General features: G+C 38.7%; 1 protein-coding gene across 2 annotated transcripts in view; it reads right to left on the reverse strand.

Annotated features, from left to right (window-relative positions):
• The window catches only part of ELP2 (elongator acetyltransferase complex subunit 2), a 38,738-nt gene extending 27,016 nt beyond the window's left edge, over positions 1–11,722 (reverse strand). For both annotated transcript variants that reach the window (XM_048289458.1, XM_048289457.1), the window contains exons 1-6: positions 11,578–11,722; positions 11,398–11,476; positions 9,587–9,672; positions 7,659–7,809; positions 6,363–6,440; positions 2,093–2,157 (exon numbers count right to left, since the gene is read on the reverse strand). In XM_048289458.1, the coding sequence (XP_048145415.1) occupies positions 2,093–2,157; positions 6,363–6,440; positions 7,659–7,809; positions 9,587–9,672; positions 11,398–11,476; positions 11,578–11,709 (591 nt within the window). In that variant the 5' untranslated portion in view covers positions 11,710–11,722. The remainder of the gene's footprint in view (positions 1–2,092; positions 2,158–6,362; positions 6,441–7,658; positions 7,810–9,586; positions 9,673–11,397; positions 11,477–11,577) is intronic.
• Between the last annotated feature and the right edge of the window lie 1,068 nt (positions 11,723–12,790).

The raw sequence follows: 12,790 nt of genomic DNA on the forward strand, positions 1-12,790 counted from the left end.
TAAAAACCAAGCAGTTTTTTTGACTGTAAAATTAATGAGTTTACCAAAAGGTAGCCTGAATTAGCTAAGCAAAGATGCCTCATCCTCCTTCAGAGTCTAACAGTGCCCTTTAAGTTTCATTAGAACGCCCAGTTATGAACGTGTGTTCTGCCTTTGGATTCATACAATTTTTTTGAGGATGTTAACCAAAGGAAGTGGTTTACAAGAGTCACAATTAACAGAACAGAGCTACAGGCCCTTACCAGTAAGGGAATGACACAGGAGCTAAGATTCTAATCATTCTCCGATGCCAAGTTCCAGTAAAAAATGGCAGGGCTATAGTAACACTTCCTTCAAATACCTTTAATACTACTAAGAAGCCATAAATAAAGATGTCAGTAGATCTGAAAAAACCTGATGAAAGAGAACCTCCCTTTAGCAGCTAGGCAGGAATTCATGTCAGAAGGCTTGCAAGTATGTTTTAATTCTGTTAGTAGTTGTCAAGCACTACATGGGCTCTTCTCTTTGAGGCCTGCACAGTCCATTTAGCTAAAAGAGATGTTCTGCAAAGTTAAGATAGACACCAACAAGAATTCCCACCTCATTTAAGAGATATTCTGAACACCAACTCTGCCACAACAGCTGGTGAATATACTTTCTGAAATTGAAGGTGTGAAAAATAGCACATGCAAAACAAAACTGCTCACCCCTTGTATAAAGAAAAAAAAGACAGCACAAACTTGCTTATGAAGCTGCAGAGGGAACTCGTTTATTCAAGTTACCTTCCTTTACACTCCACAGACTGACTGTCTTTAAGAATGGCAGACTATTGTTATACTGGAAAGTTTGGCCAACAATGGACAAAATAAGTTATTTATCTCTGAACATTTTTGGCAGTCAAACTGTATATAATTTGTTAATCTGAATCATACAAGAAAACAAGTTTCAAACTGTGAATGAGAAAAAACAACTGCACAGTTCCTGAGATAAAAGTCTTTCTTTAGCACATTGAGAATCAGTAGTGGCATTGTGCCATTGCTAATTCCCAGAGAATTCATTAAACTGACTTAACTCACAAGCTACATAGGAAAAAAGAAAACTAAAAATCTAACCATGCACCCTGCTTTTCCACTGAGTGTTCAAGAAATCATTAAACATAGAAGAAAAGGATGAAGTACTTATTTTACTGACAACAACGGCAACCAAAAAATCTTAATATTGTACATGGCAGCACAAACTGGCAAAATTATCTATAAAGTAGCTTTTATCTCTCTCAAAAAAAAAAGGAGTATCTATTCTTTAATCCCTAAAGGGAGTGTGTCTGAGCAAATCCAGAAGACTAACTAGTTCTACATATGCCAGTTTCAAAGGGGGATTCTAAATAGTAGCTTCACTGGTGCATTGGGAGAGTTTTTGTGGTTTGAAGGGGTTTAAGGGAGTGAGAAAAAGAAACAAGTGGTACTGAGTTATGTTTTGGAAAACAGTCGTTCAACACATGCTTCAGAATCTAACAAAACGTCTGAACAGATGCAAGAGAGGACATAATGTTTTTCTACTGCTCCAAAGGAATATTTATCTGTATGAAAAACTAAAAATTGACAGCTTCCAAATAACACATGAAAAATGTGTGTGCTTTTAGAAGATCAGATACTCCTAAAAATACTTTTTTTTTTGATGTTCAAAAGCATTCAGGCATAAAGGGCATACGTAGCAACAAACAAAGTTCCTCAGATAGAAGTCGTAACAGTTTCATTATAAGAATTTATAGCATGAAAGTAACAACATTTCCATGTGAACAACTCAATGCCTGGATACTTAATAAAGGACAGTTGCAGCTATTTTGTATCAGTGGGAATAGAAACACAGGCTATCTTCACACAGGGAAAAAGAAAAATCAAGAAAAACTAACACTTTCATGCACTGAATTAAACTTCAATATTCTGTATGTGCATTTCATAGAAAATGCATGAACTATTTGAAAAGAGGCGGTTGTATGTGATGGCAGTGTAGAGACAGATAGGACTTACTAAGGAACTTGAAAAAGACCAACAGCACATTTGAAAAGAAGCAGAACTGAGTAATGCTCAGAGCAAGAAACAAAAATTGTAATTACCTGCCCATTCTGCTGAATAAACAAACTTATTTTGCAGTCATCACCACCACAAGCCAGTATTGGTACTGGAAAGGAAAAGTCAGTCTTAATTTTTCATAAAATCTAATATTCTAGGATATGAAAAAATATAAATAATGTAAAAATCAATATAGAAATATATAGAAATACATCAATACTAACAGATAGGCAAGTGCAATACCACTTTTTAATGTTTTCTACATTAGCTGCCTAATAAATTAGTATCTCAAGAACACAGAACTCAGGAGTTATTTTGACATGCAAATAATATCTATAAATATTTAAGATGCTAAAAAGAGTAGTTTGCCTCAAGTTCACATATCCATAGGAAGTTCAAGTACTAGCGTTATTAATTAACTATATTTTATTGATACCAACAGGCACTTGCTCTAAATACAGAGGGAAGGAACAAAACGACTCAGAACTAAAGCAATTCAAGTTCCTAAATCAAGATCCTAAGATGCTAACTCCATCTAAACCTATAATTATTATACAGCAAATAAAAAGACAGACCAAAAATGGAAGACGGATCACCACTACCTGTACCCAAGAATATGAAAGAAATGAAACATTTTTTACACCTACTCAAGTCTTGAGTAGTAGCTGACTTCCACTGGCTAACCTAAAAAGTGCACAAACCCCATAAGTCTATTGAATCAAAGTTAAGTCTGAGGCTAAAAAAAGAGAAGTTAGGCAGTGTATTGCTTCCTCTCTTCTACAGAATAGGATGGGGAAAAATAGTTAACTCTTACTCCACTCTTCTCCTTTTGGGTCATAAGGAAGAAATACTACTGCTAGAGACTGAAACAGTAAGAGAAAATAAGATTTATACAAAATTATGAAGAACTAAGCTATTAATTAAGGGCTAGGCATTTGCATTTCTCAAGTCTGGATAGAAAACAAGATACTAAATTTCACTAAAATCAACTACTTCTTTTACAAAAAAACCCCATGCCATCCCTTTATATAGATAATTTTATCTTTACTATGTATAGATTAAAAAATCAACTTGAATATCCATAATATGCTTATCCTCTATACTAATTTCTTCTTTCTACTTGTACCAAATCTGTGCCTAGTCATCCACTGTTCCTCTTGGACTTCTCCGTCACATTTCACATTCTTATAGTTCCATCACTTGCTTTTTCTCTCCAACCTCTAAGTCACAATTCAGCTCCATCTCCTCCTCTCTTTAATAGGGCTAAAAAAAAAAAACCCTGTTTTGGATTGAAGGTAATGAGCTGCTTTGAATGAAGACCTGGTGGTCAGGTCCACAGAAATTGGACAAGAGTGAGGTTTTCTTCCATAAAATACAATACGATGGCTGTTCTTGAAGACAATACCATCCTTTCCTGAGAAACATATTTTATGGGCCATTACTGTAATTACATATTTACTCAGTGGAATGAAACTTTAACTAATAAAAACAAAGAGAGAATTATGATTTAGTTGCTGTAGCAGATACATGCAAATACTTTCACTCAAAAAGTCCCATCAAGAAATATATATCTGGCAAAACCAGACTAGTATACAGTTTTTCATATAAATGCTTTAGGGTATTAGAATTTGGATCTGATTAAGATAAAAGTCCTGCAGAGGAAATAAGAAAAGTATATTGGATAAGCAGAGCTTTTCCAAGTTCACTTGCTCTTTTTTTTCCACCTGTTGCAATTCAGCTCTGATGAGACAATTATTTACTGTCAGAAGCCAAGCTACATCATGACAATTATCCAGGTGGTAAGAAGAATCACAGTATATGACAAATAGCTGATCAAGATTTGTAAAATAGTAAATCCTACTGCCAGCAATTTAGAAGCAGAGTTTGAGCAGACACTGCAAGGCAAAATCAAGCAACCAACCAAAACAGCACAAGGCTCTTCTTCAAGGCTTAACAAGCAAATGCACAGAAACTACTTAGCGAAGAGGCTGCCAGAAAAGTGCTTAAGCTGCATTCCAGCTGCAAGTGACTGGTCAGGTTTTTGTAAGCAATCCACCAGTTCTCCCTATTTGACTTCTTCACAAAAGTGGCTCAATTTTTTTTTTTTTAATAATTTATTTTCAAGGACAATCAGTTACAATCCTAGGCATCATGAACGTCTTCTGAAAGTTAAAGCATCCATTGCATATGAATCAATTTTCAGTGCAAGCCTCAAACTTCTTTGCTTGGTGAAATTAGAGGTTACTGTAAATGCTTCAGGAAATGTAGTTTATGATTTTCAGAAAAGCAATTCTGTATTTAGTTCCTGACTTAAGAAATGCAGATTGTTCTCAAGAGAAAAGCTTCTTTGAATCTCTGTACAGCTGAAAACTTAGCCTTTGTAAAGATTTCTGAGCATCTACTAAATTTATCGTAGATCATTTTTTCCTGAAGCTCATTAAAATTCCAAATTGCCATTAGAGATTAATGTTTCTGACAAATGATCAGCAGTGATATTTTTAATAATATATTTTAAGCTACTTTATTTAGATCTCAGAATTAACATACTCCTCGGCTATATGGACTACTATGTCAAGCTTAGGGAGAAAACACTGGTTATGCTTTAATAAAAGTCCTGTTACAGATTTCTACAGGAAACATTTCTATCCATTTACAGTTCAAAATCTAAACTGTGTCTTGGCAATTTTAGCAGCAGAGATTATTCATATTGCAACTGGAACAAAAAAAGCAAATGTCTAGAAAAAATTTTTTTAATTCCATACAAAATGAAATTTTTTTGCAAATTGAAATTATAGAAATTGAAAATAATTTCAGTTTTTGAGAAAAATAAAGTACTCTTTTTCAGATTATGAGCACTGTACTACTTTGGATAACTAATCTGAATGGGGATGAGAAGAGTTCATAATAAAGGACTGTCCTGCTCTCAATGTAACTTTAAGCAACACTGGTTTTGGGGACTCTGAAAACAAAATCCTTGCTATTCCACCATTCAGAGAAGTTTGAAGCACTTCCTGCTATTTGAGTTTCAGAAACATTTAGCTTAAGAACTAATTTAATAATTTTAACAATAATTTTAATTTATGGTGTTTTCAAAATGTATGATTACTTCTCTTATATAGAACATGATTTCAGCATTAAACAGATGCACTACTCTAGAGCATTACGGTGAGAATTTCTTACGTGTACAGCATCATAAATGACAATATAATCTATTGTTTTGCAGTATGAATGTTATACTCATTGACACCACAGGCACTTCACTTCTAAAGAATATTCCCACTGGAGGTAATGATTTTAATTTACCCTCAAGCCTTTTAACTCCATCTCAACAAGCACATGCTAATGTATTTACAGGAAAAGAGAGGTGTAAATGTTCTTTACCGGTGCAGATGCTGCTTTTGGTATCAGACACGCTCTGAAAACAGAGACTGGCACTTCCAAATGGGACAATACATCTAGATAAGAGCTTTCATAGCTCCCAGATTTATCAAGGCCAAAGAATAAAATATGCTTGTAGTCATATAATCAAAACAACGCATCAGTGTGGAATGCATGCAGCAAAGAGCTGAAAATTCTAGATAGAGTAAGAAAATTTAGCACTTTTCCAGTTGGGAGCCTGGCAGGTCTCCATCCAGGTGAAAGACTCTAACAATACTTAAACACAAACTTAATTCAACACATGTATCTGGCCTGAGCATACAATTGCTTTATTTAAAAAAAAAAAAAATTAAGAAAGCTTCTACCTATTTGCAGAAAAAGAATGTGTCTGTGGCAGCCTACAAAATCTAACATTTCTGTTAACAGAAACCCACATAAACCATACTGAACAGTCAGGTTAAAGTAGTTCAGCACCTCAATTTTTTCACATTTAAGATTGTACAGGTGATAAATATTGCTTGGGAACCTAAATTTTTTGATGCAGGCCTTCAGATTTTTTCTGAATCTTGCCCTTCAATTCAAACAAGAAGAACAAACATATGCAGCAGCACCACAAGGAGCAGGTGGAACTAACAGCATCATCCTATCCCATTCACTTACAGTATTGTTACCCTGTTTTAAAGCTTTTCATCTCAAGAGTTCAACCAAACAAACCCATGTGAGTGCCATTTTGAAGACACTGTAATCAGTCTGGTTTTTTAAATATTAAGAAGAGTTCAGAAAAAAATTTTAGATATAAGAATCAGCTGAAGCAGATTTCACAGAAAACAAAAACTGTGGCACACAAGTCTGGAGTCAGTCAAATGAAAATCTATTTGGGGGATTTCTTAGATTTTGTTTCCTGCATTGATATTCAAGATGTGCAGCTTTACTTACCATTGCTGCCAGGCAAGAAGGATAAGCAGACATCCATAACAAATCCATTTCCAAACTGCAGAATTTCAACACATTTAGCTGGAAAACAGGAACAGATAGTGTTGATCTCATTCACTGTAACTATTACAGTTACACTGCCATTTCCTACTACATTATATAGTTAAAATTTCCCATCCTTTTTTATTTCAAGAATCTGAAACATCTACATTTTTTCAGAAGCCTAAACAATAGTATCATCCTCTGTGTGACCATAAAAATTAATCCAGAGTTAGTTGAGTTGGAAGATAATACTGAATATTGCATTTATACAGCTTCACTGCGGTAACACATCAGAAGCAATAAATATAACAAAATATATCCTGTGGCAACAGCCTTCACTGCACAGTAAGCTAAAACTGAATCCATTTGCTACAACAGCAGCTAGAGAGATGAGCAAAAACCTGCAAACATCCCTGAGATCCTGAAAATTATTAAACTAATAAGCCATCCAGATCAAAATAAACAAGAGGATAGCAGAAAAAAAACCTCTCTACAGAAGAAGAATTAGTCTCTCCATCACTGGAACCCACAACAGCAAGACAAAATGGAAAAGACAGGATTTCATGGGGTTCTTTGGGAGCATCAAAAATGCCTTCCAGAACATGGGACTGTAGATTGGCAACTCCATACTCTCATGTAGGCAAGGCAATATGAAATCTTCGAATACACCAGACAAAGAAGACACCAGCTAAAGAGATGCAGTCACTATAATTCATCCAGCAAATAACACTTTAAATATCGATTATCTACCCAATTTATTTCTTATGTATTTTAGAATGCTGTTTTCCGGTATTTCCATGCAAGGGCCTAGTTCAACTGAAGGTCAACATTCTACTATCCCAAACTTCATTGGATTCAAGCCAATAGCAAAAATCAAGTGACTAGTTAAACCTCACCTTTCTAATACCAGCATTAATCATTCTACTATGTAATTTTACTTCACACACACGTACAGCTAGTCTGCCTCCACATTACAGAGCAAAACAATGGTTCTGATTATTATAATCTGAATACATATTTAAAAAAAAACAAGTAAATTCAGACCACACATCCCTGATGAAATATGAAGATAAATCATTCTGCAGAACAAATCTGACCCAAGGCTTTCAAAGAGTAATACCGTGCTTTGATGTACTAAAGTCTGAAGAGAAATCAATGTAGTTGCATTACAAGATGTTAGTATTTAATGCTTAATGGATAAGCATTCATCATTCTTATTTAGCCAGTATGTTATCCCTAACATTAAAAAAATGTTACCTTCTGAACCATGCCGAGACCAGATTCTCACAGTAGAGTCAGAGGCTGCAGAAGCTATTAGCAGATTTAAATCAGGTTCATCTGACTGGTAGACAGCATCCACAGCAAAAACAGCTTCTGTGTGGCCTTTGAGAGGAATGCTTTTCACAAGCTGAACACATGAGAAAATTTTACAAAGTTTTAAATTCCAGTAACTTTTGTGCAAGAACTTTTAAAGCCATTTTAGGAAATAAAATGGCTTAATATTGAAAATGAGTTCTATACCTGCAATGGCAGAGGGTCTGCCAAGCTATGCCTAAACTATAGCATATTCCAGGAAACTCAGAGAAGGGATACAGCAGTAATGAATATTAACATGGTAAGATTTTGCTCAAAGCTGAACAGAATTAAATGTTGCCATGTACACTATACAAACCTCACCATTCCTTGAGGAAAGATGGAACAGTATAGAAGTTAGCAAGAGCAGTTTTCTTTCCTTTTTCTCCTTCTCTTGTCCCTCACCCTAAGGAGCATCTCACAAAAGTCTGGAGACCCTTAGTGAAGGAGATAGAGCAGGGAACACAATGGAATAAGCAGCAGCTACAGCAGTGCTAGCAGCAATGTTTAGCATGTTCTCACAAGTCAAAACAGCTTTTTACTCCTTCAAAATGCCAACATGAAAAACAACACTGCTAAATTTAGACTTAATGAATACAGGTGATTCAATTTGCAATCTGTTCCTTATATACACAAAGATCAAAATGAGAAGCTTTTAATTTTGCAATCAGAAGTTATCCAGCATTTATCCAAATTTTATCATAGACATGTTTGACACCTCTTTCCAAAATACAGCCAGGTAGGCCCCAGTAAGAATTTTTCATTGGTTCAATATAGAACTTTGTTTTTAAGATTTACACTAGTCTAGAACTGCCATTAAAATGTGCACATTTAGCCACATTCTTTTGAAATTATTGCCACATGGCTGTGCACCACATCAGCAGAAAAAGTTTAGTAAGAAGTCTGTACGTTATCTTAAATAAATGCATGAACAGTTATGATGGATCAGGACAAGAAATAACTTATATCTGAGAACCTTCCCCCATCCAAGTAGGTTCATTTCCCCCTACTATGCATTCTCATGCATTTTAAAATGCCAAGACTAATAATCTACTTTGAGAGAGATGATGAAATGGGTTACCTACACAGCCATTCCCAACCCAGTGCCTAATAAGAAAGACTTTAAAAGTTAGATAACAAATTAAGAGTGGTTTTAATCTAAATTTCAGGTCACACTGAAGGCTCTTTCACAAAATATTGCATCTTTTGCCTTACATTTTATGGTACAAATAATAAATTAGCGTGTCTCCTTACTTTTATCCATTTGTCTGACAAAATTAAATTGTTGCACAGATTTTTTTACCTTCATTTTTGTTAAACATCTACCCCAACTCGTATATATTCCGGTAAGACTACCTATATACAAACCCCACACTGTTGCACAGATTGACCAGAAATCACTGGAAATGGATATAAGGAAACAAGGAAGAAGGGTACAGAAAATGCCAACTCAGAATGGGCCTCATGGTTTGAAGGCTTTAAGGTGGTTTAAAGAAAACTGCCAGGTGAGATCAGAAAGCTGATGAGTCAAGAACAGACAAACAGGGTCCTTCAGACACCTAAACAAGTCCACTCAATGACTGATTGGGTAATTTCTTTAACAATGCTGATTTGAAAAAGGTGAACTAAAGATTTTATTTATAGCAAAACACAGCAACACACCAACAATTTCAAGGATATACACACGGGGTTCAATTAAAAAAAAAAAAAAAACCAAAAACAGTCAAAGTGAAACAAATAGCGTGAATCAGAAATACAGACAAAACAGATAATTTGTGATATGTGAGAAACTACTGAAGAAGGAGATTTGAAGAGAGGTTACTCCTGCTCACCTGATTATTCCATGTTACTGTATCCTTCCATTCCCAAAGAATAAGTTGTTTATCAGATCCACCAGAAATTAACTCTGTTTCAGAAGCTAAAAAATATGTTTTGGTTAGTTTAGTGTACACTTAACTTTGTAACAGCAACATAAGCAGTTCTGCTGGTTACTACTCACAAAGTATCACTGGTAACCAAAGCCTCCACCAAAATAAAGTATAGTTAATAGGAGTTGCACTGTGCAGAACAGGTTAAGAGCAAAGATACTCCCCAAGAACACATAAAGAGAAAATTCCCAGGACTATTTAAAGTTCTGTATGAAAGTGCTAAAAATACCATTCCAAAAGACTCTCAAATCCAACAGTGTAAATTAATCTTTTGGGGTTCTGTTTGGTCTTTTTGGAACATAGGAAAATAAATCAAGAGAAATCTAAACAAACAGAATTCAAAGCTTCACAAGAAAATTTAATTCTCAAGTTCCCTGAAAATAACTTCTTTTAATCATTTTTAAGAAGAATATGTTTTAGTGCAACCAGTTGAAAGGATGGCAGTTTATATCACTATTAAAAACTAATGTTTGCACCTCAGTACTTCTCAAAAAAAGCAACCAGCACATTACATTAACATTCTAGTCAACGGCCCCATTTCTCTTTTTCAGTGAGTTTCCATAAAGGCCTCAGGACACAAATATGTGCCTATGAACAGTCTGCACCAAGCAATGTTAAATCGTGGAATTGCTATCTAGCAAAAGCCTCACAAGGGTCTCAGACATTTCTATCTATCTAAAGATTATTTTTTTCAGAGCACATGACCTCTATGAAACTTAAGAGCTTTATACTCAGAGATTGCTCAAAAGACATCGCAGATCAGTTTACAAAGTCAAAACACACAAACCTCCAAACCTTCCTGAAGAGACTGGTGGCAGAACAAGCAGCACAAGCCATCAACCTGTGCGAGCTGCTGCAGCCCCAGGCAAACATCCTCCTGGGGTGCCCTTGGCTGTGGGGCCAGGAGCAGAGATCCCGTCACTGACCAGGCAGCTCACCTGGGTTCGGCAGGTCACATTCCTACAGACCCACCTGTCAAAATGAGGCCACACCTCGAGTACTATGTCCAGTTCTGAGCCCTTCAGTTCAGGAACGGCATTGACATGCTGGAGCAGGTCCAGAGATGGGCAATAGAACTGATAAGGGTCTAGAGCACACGTCTTATGAGGAGCGGCTGAGGGAGCTAGGAGTGTTTAGCCTGGAGAAAGGGAGGCTCAGGGGGACCTCATCGCTCCCTACAACCACCTGAAAGGAGGCTGTAGCCAGGTGGGGGTCGGTCTCCTCTCCCAGGTATCAAGGATGAGAGAATACAGTCTTAAACTACACCAGAGGAGGTTGAGATTGGACATCAAGGAAAATTTCTTTACAGCAAGGGTGATCAGACATTGGAACGGGCTGCTCAGGGAGGTGGTGGTGTCATCGTCTCCGGAGGTATTTAAGGAAAGACTGGATGTGGTACTTAGTGCCATGGTCTGGTTGACACGGTGGTGTTGGGTCATAGGTTGAACTCGATGATCTCTGAGGTATTTTCCAAACGAATTGTTTCTGTGAAAACCCCTAATGGGAAGCTGAGCTTAAGGCGAGAGGATGCACTGCAAGCGCCGCAGCCCCCTATTTCCTTCAGTGTACAGCCCAGCCCCGCTGCTACCGACCCTCCTCCGACTCCTCTCCCCTGCAAGGGCAGCAGCGCCCGCGGCCCGAGGGGAACCGGCCCCGGCCCCACCGCGGCATCGCACACCCGAGGGGACGGGGGGGTCCAAGGCCGCGCTACTCACCGCGGTCCCGGCGGCGGACCCAGCGCACGCAGTTCACTCTGCCGGCGTGGCCGCGAAGGGCGGCGACCGCCCGCCTCACCTGCGGGACAGACAGACAGCAGCGAGTGTGAGGGACTGGTCCTGGTCCTGGTCCTGGTCCTGGTCCCGGTCCCGGTCCCACCCCATAGCGCATTAGCTCACCGTCGGCTCGTAGAGGACGACGTCGTGGCAGCTGCCGAAGGCGAGGAGGCCGCCGCGGCCCCAGGCCACGGCGCCGCCGTCCGCGCGGTTGGCGCAGCAGGCGATGTGACAGAGCGACACGGGCGCCGCCATCTTCGCCGCCGCGTGCGCGACCCCGCGCGGCTCCCGTGGCAACGACCCCGCGCGGGGCGGGGCCTGAGGGGGGCGGGGCGCGGGGCCGCGGGGCGGCGCGGGCTGGGGTGGCGTGTTTCTGTGCGAAGTGGGCGTTTTTATCCTTATTGCAGCTTTTGCCGAGACCTCAAGGGTTTAAAAAAGTTTAAAAGTTTTCTGTTTGTTGGTTTCTGTGAAAAACGTCCTCCTAGTGTCCAACCTAAATGCCCCCTGGCGCAGCTTAAGGCCGTGCCCTCTCATCCCGTCACTTGTTACCTGGGAGAAGAAACCGACCCCCACCTGGCCACAGCCTCCTTTCAGGGGGTTGTAGAGATCGATTAAGTCCCCCCTGAGCCTCCCTTTCTCCAGGCTAAACACTCCCAGCTCCCTCAGCCACTCCCCATAAGATTTACCCTCTGGGCCCTTCACCAATTGGATTCCACCTGAGCTTCGAGAGCTGAGATGAGTATCAGAGATCATGTCGGTGTTACCCATTCCTGGGCTGTTTCCATCCCCTGTGAAGCCACCTCCTGATAAGGAATCATGCTTAAATTCACTCTCTGATATCGGGATGTATTTAATACTACAGTGTATGATGTCCTAAAATTACTGTCATGGAAAGCATGAGAATTTGCAACTGAGCGATGGCCAGGCTCAATGGCTTGATCTGAATATGTTTGAATACCTCTGCTTTTCAGGGAAAAAAAAGATGAGAACAGAGAAATTAGTGAATTCCATCTGTTAATTTTTTTTTTCATTTTTTGATCTATTTATTGCCCTTCCTGCACAAGAAATTCAAATCAAATCAAGAAAAAAAAAAAAAAAAATACTGCAGTAGTATTCTAGTTTTACTTGCATGGTCACTGGCCTTGAGAAAAGGGGTCACTACAGAGTATTACACTGTATAGATGTGCTCAAATTGTTTCAGCCACTTGGATTCACAAGTTCAAGGATTTTGCCAGTTTCCAGTAACCACAGATGCAAACAGCTGCCCCACAGGCTGAACAGGAGTCTCAGCAGGAGCTTCGAGACATCCACTCTGCCTCCAAATGTGCTGCCCGAC

Source organism: Corvus hawaiiensis, chromosome 30 (genome assembly GCF_020740725.1).
Source record: "Corvus hawaiiensis isolate bCorHaw1 chromosome 30, bCorHaw1.pri.cur, whole genome shotgun sequence".
In the NCBI taxonomy this organism is placed as follows: Eukaryota; Metazoa; Chordata; class Aves; order Passeriformes; family Corvidae; genus Corvus; species Corvus hawaiiensis.